The 19,398-nt window shown below is 43.0% G+C and overlaps 2 protein-coding genes across 2 annotated transcripts in view; one reads left to right on the top strand and one right to left on the bottom strand.

The window, feature by feature from the left end:
* Positions 1-449: 449 nt before the first annotated feature.
* On the bottom strand, positions 450-4,794 carry LOC148352189 (uncharacterized). Its single transcript, XM_088355110.1, has 3 exons — positions 4,706-4,794; positions 3,844-4,644; positions 450-1,600 (listed from the first exon to the last, which is right to left on the bottom strand). Exons 1-3 carry the CDS (start codon positions 4,713-4,715, stop codon positions 891-893), a joined length of 1,521 nt encoding a protein of 506 aa, XP_088211236.1. The 5' UTR covers positions 4,716-4,794; the 3' UTR covers positions 450-890.
* Positions 4,795-8,595: 3,801 nt separating this feature from the next.
* Positions 8,596-19,398, top strand: part of dnaaf9 (dynein axonemal assembly factor 9) — a 70,907-nt gene continuing 60,104 nt past the window's right edge. Inside the window, 12 exon segments of the mRNA XM_088354551.1 lie at positions 8,596-8,735; positions 10,558-10,637; positions 10,717-10,842; positions 13,121-13,245; positions 13,320-13,416; positions 13,504-13,610; positions 13,672-13,749; positions 15,332-15,433; positions 16,783-16,838; positions 16,900-16,980; positions 16,982-17,024; positions 17,104-17,185. Coding sequence (XP_088210677.1) covers positions 8,680-8,735; positions 10,558-10,637; positions 10,717-10,842; positions 13,121-13,245; positions 13,320-13,416; positions 13,504-13,610; positions 13,672-13,749; positions 15,332-15,433; positions 16,783-16,838; positions 16,900-16,980; positions 16,982-17,024; positions 17,104-17,185 — 1,033 coding nt within the window. The 5' untranslated portion in view covers positions 8,596-8,679.

Consider the following 19,398-nt stretch of genomic DNA (forward strand, 5'->3'; position numbering starts at 1 on the left):
AAGGGATGTCAAACTGATTTAGTTCCAGGCCACACAGTAGAAAAAAAACACTTGTTGGGGGATGAGTAGAATAAAGAAACAAAGAGAAAGGACAAGAAAAAGAAGGAAAGAGAGAGAAAAAAAGAAGAGAGAAAAAGAAAGACAGAGAAAGGAAGAAAGGGAGAGAGAGAGTAAGAAAGGCAAAGAGAGGAGAAAAAAGAAGATGAAATAAGAGAAATATGAAGAAATATAAAAATAAAAAGAGAGAAAAAAAATAAAGAGAGAAAGGAAGGGAAAAGAGAGACAAGAAAAAAAGAAAGTGACCCAGAAAGGGAGAAAGAGAGACTATTGCAAACTACAGACTATTATGACACCATCCCCTGATCTGAAACCTACATGAGGGCAAGGAAAAACTCAAAAACCTCAATTCAATCATGTTCATTTGTGATGCCAATACTTTCAAGGAGTCTCAAAGGGCTGCACAGACCACAGATTATTGCAAACTACAGACTATTATGACACCATCCCCTGATCTGAAACCTACATGAGGGCAAGGGAAAACTCAAAAACCTCAAGTCAAGTCATGTTTATTTGTGAAACCCTTAATCCCAAGGAGTCTCAAAGGGCTGCACAGACCACAGATTATTGCAAACCACAGACTATTATGACACCATCCCCTGATCTGAAACCTACATGAGGGCAAGGAAAAACCCAAAAACCTCAACATGAGGAAAATAAAGAAACCATGAGAAGGGACCGCACATGGGGTAGTAACAACAAAACAAAACCAAATTAGCTCTCAGTATCAAGAATGTTGGTGACCCATTGGAAAGTTGGAACCACACTATTGCAGATGACCTAACAGTCTTGATTCTTCATGGTCATGGTCAAAGAGTCCTCAAAAACGACCCCTAGTCCTCTATGAGAAGGAAGTTGTCCTCGCAGGGTGCGTCCTTGGTGTTCTCCAAGCCTTTCTTCCTGTCCTGTAGCTCTTTGGCTGAGAATCTCCTGACCAGGTGTCCTTGTCCCCCATGGGATGCAGCCAACTTCTCAACTCCAGCCAGGAGCTCCCTCACCTGGGGGTAACTTAGACCGTCACAGGCTGTGCCCAGGCTGAGCTCATAATACCGACTCCCGCAGCGTCGTACCAGCTCACGAAGGGCCCCGTGGGCCTCCTCCACATACTCGTGAACCCTCTGAGAACGTCGGATACCCTGGTCCATGTGGACGAAGAGCACCGTGGCATGTTCAGTCGCGTCCCTGCCGAACACCTTCTGCAGGTGGGCCGGCATTGAGCTCTCGCACTGGGTGAAGCGACCCACCTGGAGCACCAGTAAGTAGACATGAGGTCCTGGGAGAGCCAGAGCCAAGCAGTCCTTCACCATCTCGATGTTCTCCACGCCGTCCTCGTCCCACAGCTCCGGGGTGTCCACCAGGATGAGTTTCCGGCCCGCCCAGCAGGTTTCCCGACGGACGCATGCCAGGGTGGGCTGCGGGGTTTCGTGGTCCGATGGAGTGTCGGGGTATCGGTCACCGGCTCGGGCGAAGATGAGGTTAAGGGCGGACGTCTTGCCGCTGCCTGAGAGGCCGAGCAGCACCACTGACAGGGTCTTCTTTGTATCTACAGAAAAAAAACATTGAATATTACAGTAACGATTGTAGGACTGTGTGTCACAGACCAGAATGGACACAGGACTCAATAGCTTGCTTGATCCGAGGACTGACGGAAAACGGGAGCGAGCGAGGTGGGAGTGACACTTCCGTGTCGGACGAAGACAGACGGGAACAGTAAGTCGTTTGGCCGGGGATGGAGATCGGAGGCGTTGTTGAGTTCGTAATCGGGGTCGTAGGCAGGAGGCAGGCGGGTAACGAGGCAAAACGGGTCAGGTTAACAGGAGGCAGGCAGAACGGGCGTAATCAGGTCAAGAAACGGGTCAATAACGAAGATCAGGCAGGGAAAAGGTTTAGCAGAAAGAGAGTCAAACAGGAATGCTCACTGAGTGGAAAACAACAGTTCGCAACGATCTGACAATCACTAAGAGGAAGCCGGGGGTTTAAAAAGGGAGTGTCCACCAATCAGCTGTCCGGGCTGTTGGCGCCAATCAAGCTGCCGCAGGTGCTCCAAATTGGCAATCACGACACTGTGTATTATTTCCTGTGTTACTGCACCATTACTGCCACCTACAGGAGTGGGATGGAAGGTACATATTTTTTTCCTTTAATGAGAGATGTTTTAATCAGGGATCGCCGACCTATTTGAAGATAAGATCTTCTTTGTGTCACGACCAGCACAAAGGGTTGACCCAATCGCGTAACGTTTCTCACAAGTTTATTGAGAGAAAGAGGAAGGGCATGGCACGCAATCTGGTGCTCGCTGGACGCGGGAAGCAAGCCGCTCACAGAAACCGATTGTGTTCCGAATGCGGAAGTAGATCTTCCGGAGCGGGAGATGGGGGTGTCGAGGACGGAAAAAACAGGTCGATAGCCAGGACAGGAGAGCAAAAACGAGGTCGGGATCAAAAACGGGTTGTAAGCCGGGACGGGAGAGCCAATGTGGTCGGGGTCAAAAAACAGGTTGTAAGCAGGAGACAAACGGGGAAATCAGGACCGGACGGGTGGAAAAACCGGTGCAAAGAGCGGGACACACGGGAGTCAGAGTCTGTCAACAAGCTGCAGCTGACGCCACACGGGCGGGGCCAATTGGGCGCCATGGCAACCGTGACAATTTTACTAACATCAACAACACTTTGAGTTGTAAGGGCTTCCAGTAATGCTAAAGGAAGAAGCAAAAACTTGACAATCACAGAAAGGAAGCGTGTCATTATTAATAAATACGAACAAGGCACACAAATGACTACCATCATTAGGTGGCCGTAACAAATCGACGCGTGTAATGGAAGTTCAACTTTTTAAATCAGCTTCATTTTCAATCTACTGTCTCTCCCCCTGCATCCACCCGCTACTCCATTTCACCAGCTCAAGTCAACTCACAACAAATGTCAATAATAATAATAATAATAATTAATAATAATAATTTCCTTTGTATTGTCATTCTTTGTAACAATGTACACAGAACGAAATGTCGATACACCTGACCCGTTGTAGCGAGCCGATGCAGCCGCAGCCAACAGAGGGCGCCGCCATTTTACCAATGTTATAAGTCTTAGGTATGACTCGGCCGAGGCGCGAACCAGCGACCTCCCAGTCTAAAATATATTTTTATGTTTACATATATATATATTTATATCTAAAGTTATTTAATCATACACATTTATAGCTAACATAATTGGTACTTATCTTTTGTTATTTTCCTGTGGTTGTCACGGTTGCCGTGGCGCCCAATTGGCCCACGCCGTGCGGCGCCAGCTTCTGTCACTGTTGCCATGGCGCCCGATTGGCCCTGCCCATGGACGCCAACAGTAGCTTGTTGACAGATTGGCTCCCTGTCATTATTTAAACTCTGTCATGTCCGTCCCCTTTTGTCGGTCCGTCTGCGAATCTCTGTTTTTTTCACGGCAAGCCCTTTTTCGCCTGTCCTGTGTTTTGCTCTTGCTTTTCTCCCGCCACGATATGTTTGATCTCGAACACGTCTACTCTCCTCTCCTGGTTTTCGACTTTTTTCCGACACCGCTCGCCACGGAAGTCCCACTTGCGTTCCTTTCCCTTCTCCCCAATAAAACTGTGAGTAACGTTACGCGAGTGGGTCCTGTTTCCTGTTCTGGTCCTGACAGTGGTATAGAGCTCATTTCTGTCCCTCACTATATGGCAATTTGCAATTCAACCTCAGAATGGATTAATGATGTATCCTGGGATCTACTGTTGTGGAGCTTTTAAATGTGGGGTCTTTATTTTAGTGGGTCTTACTTTCATTGGGCTTGACGTGGACGTGTAACGTCGCCTGGTGGCTCATCACAGCTTCTTCCAGGCTCTCCCTTTTGGCCTCGTAGTGCCTCTTCTCCGCCATCTCCTTGTTCCTCTCTTCGGTGTGCTTGGCCCGAAGCTCCTCAGCCTCCTTGGACCTCCTCTTCTCCCTCTGTGCCACCATCTTACCAAATTCCTGCACTCTCTCCTCAGCCTGGCGCACCTTCTCCCTCAGCATCCTCGTAGCCGTGTCCTCGGTGCTCCTGCGCTTGGCCTCCTCCAGCATAGCACGACTGTAGCCGCCGGTCTCAGATGTTGCGTAGTCCACCATGTTGAGCAAAACACGGATTTTCTCCTTGGCTGTAGGCCCGGTAAGGCGACAGTAGCGTCCGTCGCAGGTGTCGATCAGTTCCAGCAAGGTGTCATCCAGCGCATCTGTCATCAAACCGTCGTCCATGGAGACCACCGCCAGGTATTTGAAGGCTTCGGCTCCTAGGTGAACCTGCAAAAGCTTCACGACATGCTTTTCCCTGGTGGTGTAATATCCACCCTGGATCAACAGCAAGAAAGCGTTTATGAGGTCTTTGCAAGACCCAAAACATCTGTTCAAGATCTGGCTGAAGATCTCTTCCGTGGTGTCTGATGGGATGTTGAGGTGATGCAGGTCGACCAAACACTTGTCGAGTACCAAATCAAGGTTCTCGGCTACTCCTGAGGACATCTCTTTGCCTGTGAGCATGCACAGCAAGGAGGTCCATTCGGCATCTATGGATAGCACCACCATAGCTTTCCTGGTGTCAACATCTGCAAGAAGAACAACTGGTAGATAAGAATTCTATTATAAGGTAAGAAAAAGAACGCTTACTGTTGGACATGATCCTTTCAGGTTCTCAGATGGAGTCTTGTCCAGAACAACTTGAGTGACTGAACTGGATCTGCCAGCTTGGTAAGGCTCCTCTCACAACGAGATTATGATATTTTTTTTCATCAAGGAAGTGCATTCCTGGAACGAGTGGAATGCATGATATAGATCTTTTGGACCTTTCTTCTACTTCTCACATGCACTAAACCACAGGTGTCAAACGGGGGGCCCGCGGGCCAGCTCAGGCCCGCTAAGGGATTGAATCCGGCCCGCGAGACAACACTCAGAGAAGCAAGAGAGAAAAACAAGCTGCAGGTTGAAATATGTCAGCTTGATGTTGCCAAAGCCAGGTGCCTCCAACAAAGACACTGTACTTGTGTTTATTTCTCTCTCTCTCTCTCCTTCTCTTTTTCACCCCTTTTCTCCCACTCTCTGTGACTCTCTTTTTTTCTTCCTTTTTTCCTTTTCTCTCTTTTCTCTTTCTCACTTTCTACCCTTCGCGCTTTCTTTTCTCTTTTCTCTCCTTCTGTCTTTCTATTTCTCTTTGGATTTCTTTCTTCCTCTCCCTTTCTTTTCCCCCTCTCTCACGACTTTTTATCTCTTTTGTTTCTCACGCTCTCTCCCTCTCTCTCTTTTTCTTTCTTTGTCCCGCCCTCTCTTTTCTATTCCCTCCCTCTTTCTCTTATTTTTTTATCTCTTTTTCTTTCTCTTTAATCTACTAGTCCGGCCCCTGACAGAATGTTTGTTCTATCGTGTGGCCCCCGAGTTCAAATGAGTTTGACACTCCTGCACTAAACTCTCACGGAATGTGGTATGGTGTCACAAGCCAGAAACGGAGACAGGACCCAATAGCGTTCGTTTTTACTCAGTTTTATTGAGAAAGAGAGCAGTGCTTGCTTCCACGATCCGATGATCGTCGGACACGGGTAGCTGATGGCAGGAACGCCGAAGTGGCACTTCCGTGTCGAGCCAGGATAGTTGTGGGCAGCGGGAAAGCTGGTCGATAGCCGGGACGGGGGAACAGGGACGGTAACGAGTCCAGAAAAAAGGTCGGCAACAGGTATCAGGCAGGAAACAGGGAAAAACGGGTCGATGGCTGTCAGGTTTTCAATGTAAATCTCTGGAAATTTCTGTCTCAAGGTAATGAGCTTGTTTTTATATTACTAAATATAAAAACAATGTTTCTCATACACACACACATATAAACGTTTCAACGACGAGTGTAATTATATCTCTTGTACGTTTATCAATCTTGTATTCTTTTATTTTGAAGTCATGTTCTTTTGTGTACTGATTTCTCTGACGCAAAATAAACCACTCCCTCTCTCTGTTTGGACTACATCCAGAACGGACGTAAGTTCTTTCCTGCCACCATCATGTAGAATTAAACTATATACATGTATTTTATCTGTGCAAATATAGCCACTAAATAGTCTTAATAATGTCGATCTCTGACATGGCCGGGACGGAAGAGCAGGTCAGAAACGGGTCCAGAAACAAGTCGTTATTCAGGTATCAGGCAGGAGAAAACAGGGCAGGAGAATGTCGGAAGGTACAGAGCTTACCTAGCTGAAAGCATAGGTTCAGAGACGGTCTGACAGCTTCCTCTTGGGAGACGGGGGTTTAAAAAGGGTCAGGGAACCAATCAGCGCTCAGGGCTGTTGGTGCCCCGAATCAGTAATCATGACATATGGTGCATGTTGTTATGTTTTGGTGAGGTGGCCCCAAACACAGAAACACACGTTTTTGACGAGAGTTTATTTGAAGGAAAAGGGAGCTAGGGTACTCTGCACATGGGAGAAGGGAGAAAACCAGTAACAACAAAAAACAGTCTAGTAAACACTCATGGCTAGCAAGTCCAGATAAGATCGGCGACAGGTATACTCAGGCGCGAGATCAGGAGCATCAAGGGCAGACAACAATCTGACAGCTTTTGCTGTCGGCACAGACCTTAAATACAGGGTTCCCGACTTAAGTCTGGTGCGGGTAATGAAGAACAAGTGTGGGGTCCTCCAGTTTGTTTGCTAGTTCGCGCTCTCTGGAGGACTGTGGCGTGCTGAGTTTCCATTATGTTACATAACTACTGAAATAACTATGGATGTTCGATACCACCCTTTTAGACAAGTACCACCTTACAATGCTATTAGTACATAAAATTCAGTTCCATTTGCAAAAATGTTTACCTTACTATTGCATTTATCTGTCGGCAATTTACAACTCTTTACAGTTCCTTGATTGTTGAGCATAAAACCACAGAAAGTGCGAGTATCAGGTACCATTTAACGTGAGTACAGATACCTCAAAAGAGACTGATATCTGTTACGGTTGCCATGGCGCCCAATTGGCCCCACCCATGTGATTCAGGAATCTTTGATTTTTTCCTTCTGTTTTCCTCTCTAGCCACTCATGTTACCTACATGGCTGGAGGATATGGCTTACCGCAAGTTACAAAGCTAAAAATGTGATTTTCGATCGGGGCGGCAGTAGCTCAGGAAGTAAAGCGCTCGTCTTGGGATCAAGGGATCCCAGTTCGAATCCCGGCTCGTCCGTGTTACATGTCGAAGTGTCCTTGGGTAAGACACTGAACCCCTAATACCCCCAATAAGCAGGTTAGCGCCTTACATGGCTGCAAGGCCGCTATTGGGAAATGTGGAGCACATTGTAAAGCGCTTTGGGAAGTCATTGACTTGAAAAGCGCTATATAAATGCAGATCATTTCATTTCATTTTATGTTTTTAAACATGTATTGGAAGCTATACCTTAATATGTATTTCTTGATATTTTATGTATTTTAAGAGTGTATTAAATACACGTTTTTGTCGCGGTTGCCATGGCGCCCAATTGGCCCCGCCCGTGTGGCACCAGCTGCGGCTCGTTGACAGATTGGCTTCCCTTCTATTGAAGCCCAGTGCTCTCACTCTCCCTTTGTCAGTCCGTCAACGAACCTCTGCCCTGCAAGACGTGGGTTTTGACTCGGGTTTCCTGTTGGTGTTTTCCTGTCCGGTATTGTTCCCTTCTACTTTGTCCTGTTTAATATCGATATCCAGTTTTGATATCAATCCTGTCCGTCCCGTCTTGTCCGGTATCGACCCCAGATGTCCGATTTCTGCTCGTACAATTGGTATCGATCTCGTCAGCCTCTGGCTTCCTGTCATTCCACGCCAGACTGCTGCCTTACGTAATCAAATCACCGGCGTTTGGGTTAACGAGCATGACTGCCCCATTTCCCGTAAAATAAAAGCTTGTGTGAGAAACGTCACGCATTTGGGTTCTCCTCCTGCTCCGGTTCTTGACATATATCGGCACTGATTTCTGGAATTTGGACTAGCCCATTCCAAGAACAAAGTCAGTGGCATAAGCAAATGAGTCAAATCACTGACATAAATTATGAAATTCTATCTTCTATCAAATCTTCTGGATCCAAATAATTACCCTGGCAAAAAGCAAAGGAGAATAATTATTGTAGTCATAACGGGACACCTTTCAAAATATGTGGTGATTGAACAAGTTTTTGCATTGTTAAAAGCTTTTAAACGTATTTTTCTTACTTTTTAATGGGAAAAAGGAGCAAAATAAATAAATTTGGGGGAAAAAAATATTTTAATTGCACAGAGATTGCACCATCTTCGTGACGCCGTCACAACAAACCAAATCGGACCAAACCATAGCGTTGAATCGCGGAGGGAGAATTTCCCATCTAAATAGAATTTTTAACAAATACACTCGGTCTTGTAAATTTAATAGAGTAGGAAAGATACAAAAATGTTTTACATTATCAACAATATTAACGACTATTTAAAAATATTCTCGCGAATGACCTAAATACACACACACACACCCTTATCACTGTCAAATGGTTCACTCCGTTGCTACGTTAATGTGGACATTCTCCAGGGTGATGGAGAAAAATGCAGCTAGCATTCCTGTTTTAACGATATAAAAACGTCTCTTTTCGATACAGCGACGTTTTTAAAGTCATGGCCGGAATAAAACGAGCTCCCGGCAAATATCCAGGAGTCAACCAGGCCGTCAGGTAGCGTGAAATTCCGATGCAGATAACGCAGATGCCGTTGCTACCTGTCAATCATGCTAACGGTCGCTAGCATGACACAATTTGCGTTGGTTTTAATGACGTCATGGGATTAATATTAAATTAAAAATATTTTGTAGTTCACACAGACGTGGAAGTAGAGTAAACAAATATTTTTCCAGCTTTTTATTAAACACCTAACTGTCCTATAAATTATTTTCATTTAATTTTATTATTTTTGGGCCAAAACGGTGCATTTTCGTAATCAAAACACAATTTTTGTGCTAAAATATGTTTTAAAAATTTTAACGTGATTTGGGGTTTTGTGGAAATGTGTAAGTATTTGAACACCTGACAAAATAATTGTTAATAATTGGTACAGTAGCCTTTGTTTGCTATTACAGAGGTCAAACGTTCCCTGTAGTTTTTCACCCGGGGGTATTTTGGCCCACTCCTCCACACAATTCTTCTCTAGATCTGTCAGGTTTCTAGGCTGTTGCTGAGAAACACGGAGTTTGAGCTCCCTGCAAAGATTTTTGATTGGGTTAAGATCTGGAGACTGCCTGGGCCATGCTAGATCCTTGATATGCTTCTTACGGAGCTACTCCTTGGTTTTCCTGGCTTTGTGCTTTGGGTCGTTGTCATGTTTGAAGACCCAGCCATGACCCATCTTCAATTCTCTGACTGGGGAATCTTGTTCCCCAAAATCTCACAATACACGACCCCAGTCATCCTCTCTTTAATGCAGTGCACTCGTCCTATTCCATGTGCAGAAAAACAACCCCAAAGCATGATGCTACCACCCCCATGATTCACAGTAGGGATGGTGTTCTTCGGATTGTACTCTTCATTCTTCTTCTTCCAAACACGCTTAGTGGAATTATGACCAAAAAGTTCTATTTTGGTCTCATCTGACCACAAAGTTTTCTGCCATGACTCCTCTGTATCATGGTCATTTGCAAACTTAAGACGGGTTTGACATCTGCTTGTTTAAGCAGGGGAACCTTTTGTGTCATGCATGATTTCAAACCATGACCTCTTTGAGTATTACCTACAGTAACCTTGGAAACTGTGGTCCCAGCTCTTTTCAGGTCATTGACCAACTCCTGACGTGTAGTTCCAGGCTGATTCCTCAACTGTCTTAGAATCATTGAAACCTTGCCAGGTTATATCTTGCATTGGGCTCCACTCTGATTGAGATTGACCGTCATGTTTAGATTTTTCCATATTCCAATAATCGCTCCAACAGTGGAGCTTTTTTCACCAAGCTGCTTGGCAATTGCGCCGTAGCCCTTTTCCAGCCTTGTGGAGTTGTACAATTTTGTCTCTGGTGTCTTTGGACAGCTCTTTGGTCTTTGCCTTGTTACACATTAAGGTCTTACTGATTGTATGGGGTGGACAAGTGTCTTTATCCAGCTAAGGTCCTCAAACAGGTACATCTGATTCAGGATGATACATGGAGTCAGGTGGACTTCTAATCAGGCGGACAGAATTCTAGATGATACACAGGTGTTGAAATACATATTTGCAGCTTTATCACACGAATAAATTGTTAAAAAATGATGCATTGGGATTTCTGGATTTTTCTTTTTAGTTTATCTCTCTCACAGTGGACATGCACCTACGGTGATAATTTTAGACTCCTCCATGAATTCTAAATGGGAGAAATAGCAAATTAGCAGGGTGTTCAAATACTTCTTTTCTTTACTGTACATTATTGCACACCGTTTTTACTTCCTTAGGAAATGTTTCTAAACCTTGACAAGCAGTATATAATATATATTTTTAATCATCTCCTCATACTACTGTACTTCTTTTCATTCAGTTGCTGCCGTCTGCGCCAGGTTCAGTCTCTACTCCGTGGCAATAATACGTCGAATTCTGATGGAATCCTGTGCACACTTGGTAGGATAAAGTCAAATCATTATCCTTTATGAAAATAGAAATAATTCCATATTTATGGTTTATGAATATTTGTCATCAGGAATTGACAGCAGATATAACGAAGGCTGCACAGAGTTGGCTAAACACCTCTTCTATGGACTTTATGGAAGAAGTCCTTTTAATGTGGAACCTTCTCCTGTGGGATGTTCAGAGGAGATGTTGGATGGTGAGCTTGTCAAGTCAAGTCATGTTTATTTGTGATGCCCTTAATCACAAAGAGTCTCAAAGGGCTTCACAGTTTAAAGACTATTGCAAACTGCAGACTATTATGACACCATCCCCTCATCTAAAACCTACATGAGGGCAAATAATACTCATATTATCAACATAAAATATAGGTTATTCATATGCTATAGAAGAGAAGTGTGTTTTAAGCTTAGATTTAAATATTTGCACTGAGGTTGCAGATCGAATCTCAGGGGCAAGAGCATTCCACAGCACCGGGGCCCGAATGGAGAACACTCTCGAACCTGCAGATTTCTTCTTGGCTCTTGGGATCACTAGTAGACCAGCGTTTTCAGCACAAAGGCTCCGGACCGGAACATAGGGGAAAAGTAAATCTGAAAGATATAAGGTAGCAAGTCGATGCATGATCTTGTATACTACCAACAGAACTTTAAAATCACATCTTTAATCACGACTTTAAGTACAACTCTGAGTCCTGCCATGTGCAAAAGTTTGCCGACGACACTGCGATTGTGGGATGTATCAGAAATGGGGAGGAGGAGGAGTACAGGAAATTGATTCAGGACTTTGTCCGATGGAGCGATGCAAACCACCTGCACTTGAACACCACCAAGACCAGGGAGATGGTGGTGGACTTCAGGAGAACCAGAACTCACCCGGTTCCTGTAACCATCAAAGGAGAATGTGTAGAATTTGTCCAGACCTACAAATACCTGGGTGTGCAGCTGGACAACAAACTGGACTGGACTGACAACACAGAAGCTCTATGTAGGAAAGGCCGACTTTACTTCCTCAGAAGGCTGGCCTCCTTCAAAATCTGCAAAAAGGTCCTGAAAATATTCTATGAGACAGTTGTGACAAGTGCCCTCTTCTATGCGACAGCGTGTTGGGGAGGCAGCGTCAAGAAGAAGGATGCCTCTCGTCTCAATAAACTGGCGAGGAAAGCGAGCTCTGTTGTGGGCACCGAGCTGGACAGCCTGACAACAGTAGCTGAGAGACGGGGCACTGGAAAAGCTGCGGTCAATCATGGACAATTCATCGCATCCACTACACAGCATTATCTCCAGACAAAAGAGCAGCTTCAGCGACAGACTGCTGTCACAGTCTTGTACCACGGACAGACTGAAGAGATCTTTTCTTCCTCATGCCATGAGGCTCTTTAACTCTACCCGGCAGAGTAAAAGCCCACATTAAATCACACCACCTACATTGCATATTACCGAATTTTATTGCAATATGTATTCTGTGTAGCACTATTTAGATATTCTATATAACACGCTACAGTGGGGCATTTGCACGTCACACTGGGTGTTTGTATATTGTATTCTTTTTGCTTTATTATTGTATTGTTCTCAGCTCAGGGATGCTGCTGGAAATGTGAATTTCCCTTCGGGATGAATAAAGTATCTATCTATCTATCTATCTATCTTAAGCTAACAGGGAGCCGAAGCAGGTTAGCTAAAATCGGGGTCATGGAATCAAACGTTCTTGTCTTAGTTAAAAGCCTCGCTGCAGCATTTTGTACCATCTGAAGGCTCTTGGTTTTGGACTTCGGGAGACCGGAGAGTAGTGCATTACAGTCATCGAGACGGGAGGTAACAAACGCGTGAATTATAATCTCCGCATCCAACTGAGACAGCATAGGGCGAATTTTAGCAATTTTAGCAATGTTGCGAAGATGGAAAAAAAGCTGTTCCAGTAATATTCTTAACGTGTGTTTGAAAGGACAGATCGGGGTTAAATATGACACCTGAATTTCACTCTGGGTGATATTACATTTGTCAATGTTCAGAACTGTTTTTGAGAACAAGTCATGGCATTTAGATGGACCAATAACTAACATTTCGGTCTTTTCAGAGTTAAGGCGCAAGAAGTTGAGTGACATCCATTCTTTTATCTCAGTGAGACAGGCCTCCAAATTTCCACAATTTAGTGTGGCAGATTCCTCCACCGGAAGATATAGTTGAGTGTTATCTGCCTAGCAACGGAAACTGATGTACTTGCGAATAATATCACCTCATGGAAGCATGTAAATTCTGAAAAGAAGGGGACCAAGTACTGAACCCTGCGGAACACCACAGGTAACACTAAAGGGCTCAGATGTCATTTCGCCATATTTAACGCAGTGCGTCCTATCTGAGAGGTAGGATCTGAACCATAAGAGGACGGTTCCTGAGAAACCAATCCATTTTTCCAACCATTTGTCAAGTTATTCTTTTACCCAAATTATTTTTTCACACAATTTATTTTTTATCCAGATGTGATCCTTCTTATCAAGGCAGAGTGCGTTCACCTCTACTGCAACCCATTAAATTTGGGCTCCCTGCTGCCCTACGTGTCCCACTGGAGGAACCTTCACCTCTACTGCATGACTGAGGCAGAGGTTTGACCTCTGTCTTTTGAATAAACAGCGATTTAATCGATGACGGTTTTTGACTCCGTTATGGTCTCTTTCAGTATGAAGACGAAGAGTCCGCAGAGGAGTTTAAAATCTCCAGTTTTGTCAGCATGGTGCAGGACTGCCATCGAATCGGTGTGCCCAACAGCTCCCTGGGTATGGATTTGAGATAACATTTCAAATCCATCGTTATCCGCCATGATCAATAAAGCTTTTACTCCCCGTTGTCTGTTACACTTTCAGGCCATGTGCAAAAGTTTGACATTTTCATGGTGGAAAAATGGCCACTCATTCAGGCTTTTGCCCTGGAGGGCATCGGCGGAGGAGGCTTTTTCACTATGAAATACAAGGTGAGGTATTTTTTGCTCTTCTTCGCGACTTTTTTTAACGGTGATCTCTTTTTTTGATCAGTTGTCGGACATGAGTGAGCAGCTATGGCGGCTCTACAGCAGACTGGATTCTGTGTCACTGGAGCAGCTATTGGCCGAGGTGATTTTTTGAGCTTGCGCTCTTGTTTTCTCTTGCAGGGAATTTGGTTGGTCGAGAAAGGATTGCAATATAGGGGGAGTGGGAAGTAGGGAGAGTTGATTTCTTTGTTGAGCCCAAATTTGATTGCTCTACACCAGGGGTGTCAAACTCATTCTAACTCGGGCGGGCCACACAATAGATGGACTTGTATGAAGAGAGAAAGAAAAAGAGAGAGAAAGAAGTAAGAAAGAGAGAGACACAGAGAGAGAGAGAGAGACAGGAAAAAGAAAGTGAGAAAGTTAGAGAAAGAGAAAGAGAAAAATAAAGAGAGCAAGACACAGAAAGAAAAAAATAGAGAAAAAAATGAGAGTAAGAGAGAGAGAGAAGAAAAGGAGGGAAAGAGAGTGTGAGAGGGAAAGAGAAAAAAAGGAAAGCAAGAAAGAGAAAGAAAAATATCTAGAAAAATGAGAGAGAGAGAGAGAGAGAGAGAGAGAATGGGTAGAGAGAGAGAGAGAGATGAAACAAGAGAAACAAAGAGATGGAACAAGAGAAACAAAGAGATGGAACAAGAGAAACAAAGAGATGGAACAAGAGAAACAAAGAGATGAAACAAGAGAAATAGTGAGAGAGGGGAAGACAAAGAGAGGGAAAGAAAGACATCTAAAAAGAAAAAGAGGAGAGAAAAGATGAGGAGATAAAGAGAGAAAGGGAAAGAAAAAGAGAGAGAAAGAGAAAATAAAGAAAGGGAAAAAGGAGGAGAAAGCAAAACAAGGTAAAAAGATGGAGAAAGAGAAACAAAGAGAGAAAAAAATAGACACAGAAAGTGAAAGTGAAAGAGAGAGAGAGACAGAGAGTAAGAGAAAAGGGGAGGAAAATAGAGAGAGAGAGAAAGAAATACAAGTACAACGTCTTTGTTAGAGGCACCTGTCTTTGGCGACATCAAGCAGACATATTTCAACCTGCAGCTCGTTTTTCTCTTGTGCTTCTCTGAGCGTTGTCTCACGGGCTGGATTCAATCCCTTAGCGGGCATGATCCGGCCCCTGCTTTACACCAAGCATGACTAAAGTCTTCGGGCCAGTTGCAGCCTGTGAACAAATTTTTACTGGCCTCGGCTTCTGTCATAAAATTAATGTTCACCGCAGTATAAAATAAATTTGTACAAAAAAAAAATGTATGACAAGTTATGTCACTAATATACTCGTCTGCTTTTGGTCAAGCCAGATGCTAGTCTGCTATTGGCTGAGCTACCTCCCACTATGCCTTTCTTTTTCTTCATTCAGTCAAGTATCCCGAATGCTCCGTAAAGAATTTGTGAGTCGTCGATACAAATGTCATTTTTCTGTTACTGTATTTATTCACTACGGGCCCAAGACTGGCAGTGATGCTAAAGAGCAAAAAACATGATAACCATGGAACCGAAGCTTGCAGATTATCAAAAATTACGAAGAGAGTGCACTAAACCTCCACCAAGTGATGTCATATCATCGGTGTCTACTGTGTTGCCATTTAAGGTTGTGAAATGAAATGACAATTGACATGACAACCTTTTTAGATATTTCTAAAGATATTGAAAATTCACTCACATTCAATTTCCTTTTTTAGGATCTGAAAAGCTTTGAGAGGCAGTGGAGCAGTTTCTTTTCCCGTATGGAGCTAGAAAGCCACCTGTCCATCCTGGAGCTATCAGAAGCTCAAGCTGGGGAGGTACTCTGAACAGAAAATTGAATGCAATTATGAAAATAAATACCGGATTTCTTACTTGATGCCAGTGTTCCCTCTAAGCTGCTCGCGTGCGCAATTGCGCACTGCTCGCACAAGAAAATCTAGCCGACTCACAAAAATCAGGGCTCGAAATTGCTAATCAAGAAGCCAATTAAGTCAAAGTTACAGTGCATGGAGGTCAAAATACACGGGTTCCCCTGACGTTGAGTTCTAATTTCGGTCTTTTAAAGTCCATGTCGAAGTAGAACAAAGTTGAGTAAAGTCAGTAGAGTTTTTTGAGAACCGGCTTCTTCGGCTCGGCTCACTAAAAAGAACCGGCTCTTTCGGGTCCTAAACGGCTCTTCAGGTTGTTTTTGCTTCTTTCATCCCAACATGACCAATTATTATTTAAAACTATTCACAAAATGACTTAACAGAAGGGGGGAAATAGAACAAAGAAGAAAAAAAATACCAAAATGAAAAAGTAGTGCAAAGCTTGGAAAAAAAGAAACAAAAGGAAGAGAGAAAAAGAAGGAAACATTTAGAAAAAAACGAGAAAAAAAAGAAAAGAAAGGAACGTAGGAAAAAAGTAAATGTAGAACAAAAAGAAAAAAGTAACAGCTCTGAAAAAAAAAACACAATGAGATTTTTTTTAAAGCAATTTTTAAAAAAGTAGAAAAAAAAACATGGAAAAAAGAAGAAAAAGTTGCTGTGTTGCATTCAAATAAATTCCAATTGTATCAAGTGAATCTTGTTGCCAACATTGTACTTCCACTCAAAAATGTGATTAAGTACAGTTGTGTATCTTACAACCGACGAAATAAGCCCCCAAAATGTTAATATTATGCGACAAAATATATCAGGAAATAAAAAGAAATGGATATTTTGTGAAAGAATTGTAAGAACAAACGACGTTTGTAGGCCGTACAACCTACATGAGTCAATTCATTCAAAAGAGAAAAATCATTTTGCATTTCCGGTAACTCCGCAAAATGTAACCTGATGTCAAGTTTCGGACACGTTGGATAATGACTTAGTTGCCACACTTGGGATTACGGTTGCTCACTGTTGTTTCAAGCGTTGCTCACCTTTTTTGTGTGAACGCTCAGACCTCTGGAAAATTACAGGGAACATAATAATAAAAATAATAATAATTTCCTTTGTATTGTCATTCTTTGTAACAATGTACACAGAACGAAATGTCGATACACCTGACCCGTTGTAGCGAGCCGATGCAGCCGCAGCCAACAGAGGGCGCCGCCATTTTACCAATGTTATAAGTCTTAGGTATGACTCGGCCGAGGCGCGAACCAGCATTGTTTGATGCTTTCTTTTTATGTCGTCCCTTCCAGGCTTTCCGCTCCTATTTCTCCCACGGACTCATCTCAAGCAACATAACAGACAAAAGGTACATGGTGAAACGATATTCTTCCTCTGTTCGGTTCTGAAAAACCTAAATGTCCTTTTAGTAAAGATTGGCAGCCCTTTGTGTTGTTTGGAGCGCACTCGTCTGCAGAGAGCATGGACGAATACTCGTTCAACTTTCCTTCTAGTGGCCAACACGGGGCATGCAGGCTCCTCGGCAAGACACATGGTAGGAAGCAACAACTGTCCCTTAGCTTCCCCTATTGGTATTTTCAGGTACTTCAGTTGAACTCTGCCACAAAAACTAGATTTTGCAGTGTGCTGCTGCCCGAGGACACTTGGCCTGTTCTAGGACCTATTTCTTTGGAACCACGCACACGCCGTTCCTTGGTGAGACATTTGATTTGTTAAAATTTAAATTCAGATTCAGATTCAGATTCAGATCTACTTTATTGTCATTCTAGTACACGTGTATACAGAACGAAATGTCGATGCATCTGACCACTCCAGGGTGTCTATACATCTATTTCCAAGACAATTGTGAATCTGGATTTTTTTCTTTTTACAATGGGGGTCTCAAACTCAATTTACCGTATTTTCCGCACCCCCCAAAAATAGTTTTTGGTCCTATATCTTCCATAGATAAGGCGCACCGGATTATAAGGCGCTACAATGGGAACGTGGACAAAACAGTCAGATAGTTCAGTCCAACTTATTACCCCCTTAACATTCCCAAAGCTTGCAAAGAAGCAAATACGTGTCTCAGACATATACGGAAACCGTGTCTGTACGATGTCACTCAAAATATCATTCGGAAGTTTAAAGTCTTGGGATTCAAGAAATGCCGACCATTCCTTAGTTTCTATTTTCTTTTTCGCTCGCAACTTTACTGTGCATATGACAATAAACACTTGGAATTGAGTTGAATTCACTCAACTCATCACAGCAACATCAAGATCGTTCTAAAACAAGATACCGGGAAAATATAAAGCCGCATAGCTCACCTAAGTTCTCCCGTTCAATAATGATACGCAATCATGGTCTTCTTAAAACCGTGAGTGTAGTCAATCCAGGAGAGTCAAATGTTTACAAATACAGACTAATGAAACATGTTTCTTTATGGCGTAGTTTAGCAAGCTTGCGATTCAGTCATCTTTTTCGGCCAATTGCAGGGTTTGTTTTGGCCCTCTAGCCTATCCGAGGCTCCGAATAACTTCAGCCAATAGCGATCGATTTAACGGATGATTGACACATTGGTTAGCCAATGAAACGCCGGTATATAAATCCCAGCATACACCGCGGACTACTCCACGTTCGGGGGAAAATCGAGTCGGCGGCTGCTTGCTTTAGTTGCAAGACTTTGCGACTTAATATTGATCCCTATATAAGGCACACTGTATTATAAGGCGCATGGTCAGCTTTTGAAAAAAATTAAGACTTTTAGGTGCGCCTTATAGTGCAGAAAATACGGTACTCAGGGGCCACCAGGGATAGGGTCCAGGTGAAGTGGGAATTGGGTTTTCCACATGATGAAAAAAATAAACTATTCTTAAATATATTTTTCACATAAAACAAGATCTAAAGATAACGTGTATTAAGGAGAAATAGGATAATGAATAAATCAATGGTAAAGAAATGATAGAAAACATAAGAAATTCTTAAAGGGGCAGTGTGTAATATTCCCCCTAGTGGTACAAACGAAACTTTCATCCAGTTGAAAATAATGATTTGAATACCAGGCAAAAGAAATGTGTATTTCTTTTACACGGTGGAATCCCCACTTAAGTCGGCGCTATGTTTGTCTGGCATCTTGCCGCCACGCTGTGCTCTGTGGCACTTGTCCTTGTTCGTAACAGACAACCATCTAGTATGTTATGAAGTGGAACGCACTTTATTCGATATTTTGAACTTTTTAAAAAGATAAAAAACAAAAAAGTGGGTGTGCAAAATGATTCAGCCCTATTGAGTTCATACTTTGTAGCGCCACCTTTTGCTGCAATGACAGCTGAAAGTCTCTCTGTCTCTATCAATTTTGCACATGAAGAAACTGATATTTTGGCCCATTCCTCCTTGCAAAACAGCTCGAGCTCAGTGTGGTTGGATGGAAAGCGTTTGTGAACAGCAGTTTTCTGTTCTTTCCACAGATTCTCAATTGGATTGAGGTCTGGACTTTGACTAAATATACATGCAGACTCTACATCTAATATTTCTTAATAAATAGATTAGTTTCATCAAATTGGTTTGGAAACAATCACGATTAAAGCCTGTTGCGACTCAATATTAATCCGTATATGAGGCCCACTGTATTAAAAGGCGCATGGTCAGCTTTTGAAAGCAAAAGGCTTTTAGGTGCGCCTATAAAGCGGGAATACAGTAATAGTATTTCTATGTTTTTTTCTTTTCAGAATGAAATCAGAATAAAATTTTAGGTCCCTGTTATCAAGCACTAAATTTGGTATTTAGTTTTCTTGCAATTTGGTAGTATTTTTGTTGTATAAATGTGATAGTATTTTTGTTCTAAAAACGATATAACTGTAAAGTACTTCATTTGCTATTACGTTTTCATTACCGTAAATTCCGGACTATAAGCCACTACTTTTTTC

This window comes from Urocampus carinirostris, chromosome 15 (genome assembly GCF_059441175.1).
Source record: "Urocampus carinirostris isolate Australia breed hairy pipefish chromosome 15, RoL_Ucar_1.0, whole genome shotgun sequence".
NCBI lineage: Eukaryota > Metazoa > Chordata > Actinopteri > Syngnathiformes > Syngnathidae > Urocampus > Urocampus carinirostris.

Excerpts from the sequence above, each read along its gene's own strand:
- LOC148352189 (XM_088355110.1), bottom strand. Across the intron at positions 1,601-3,843 it reads CCACGTCAAGCCCAATGAAA|ATACAAAGAAGACCCTGTCA; the intron begins GTAAGACCCACT and ends TTTTTTCTGTAG.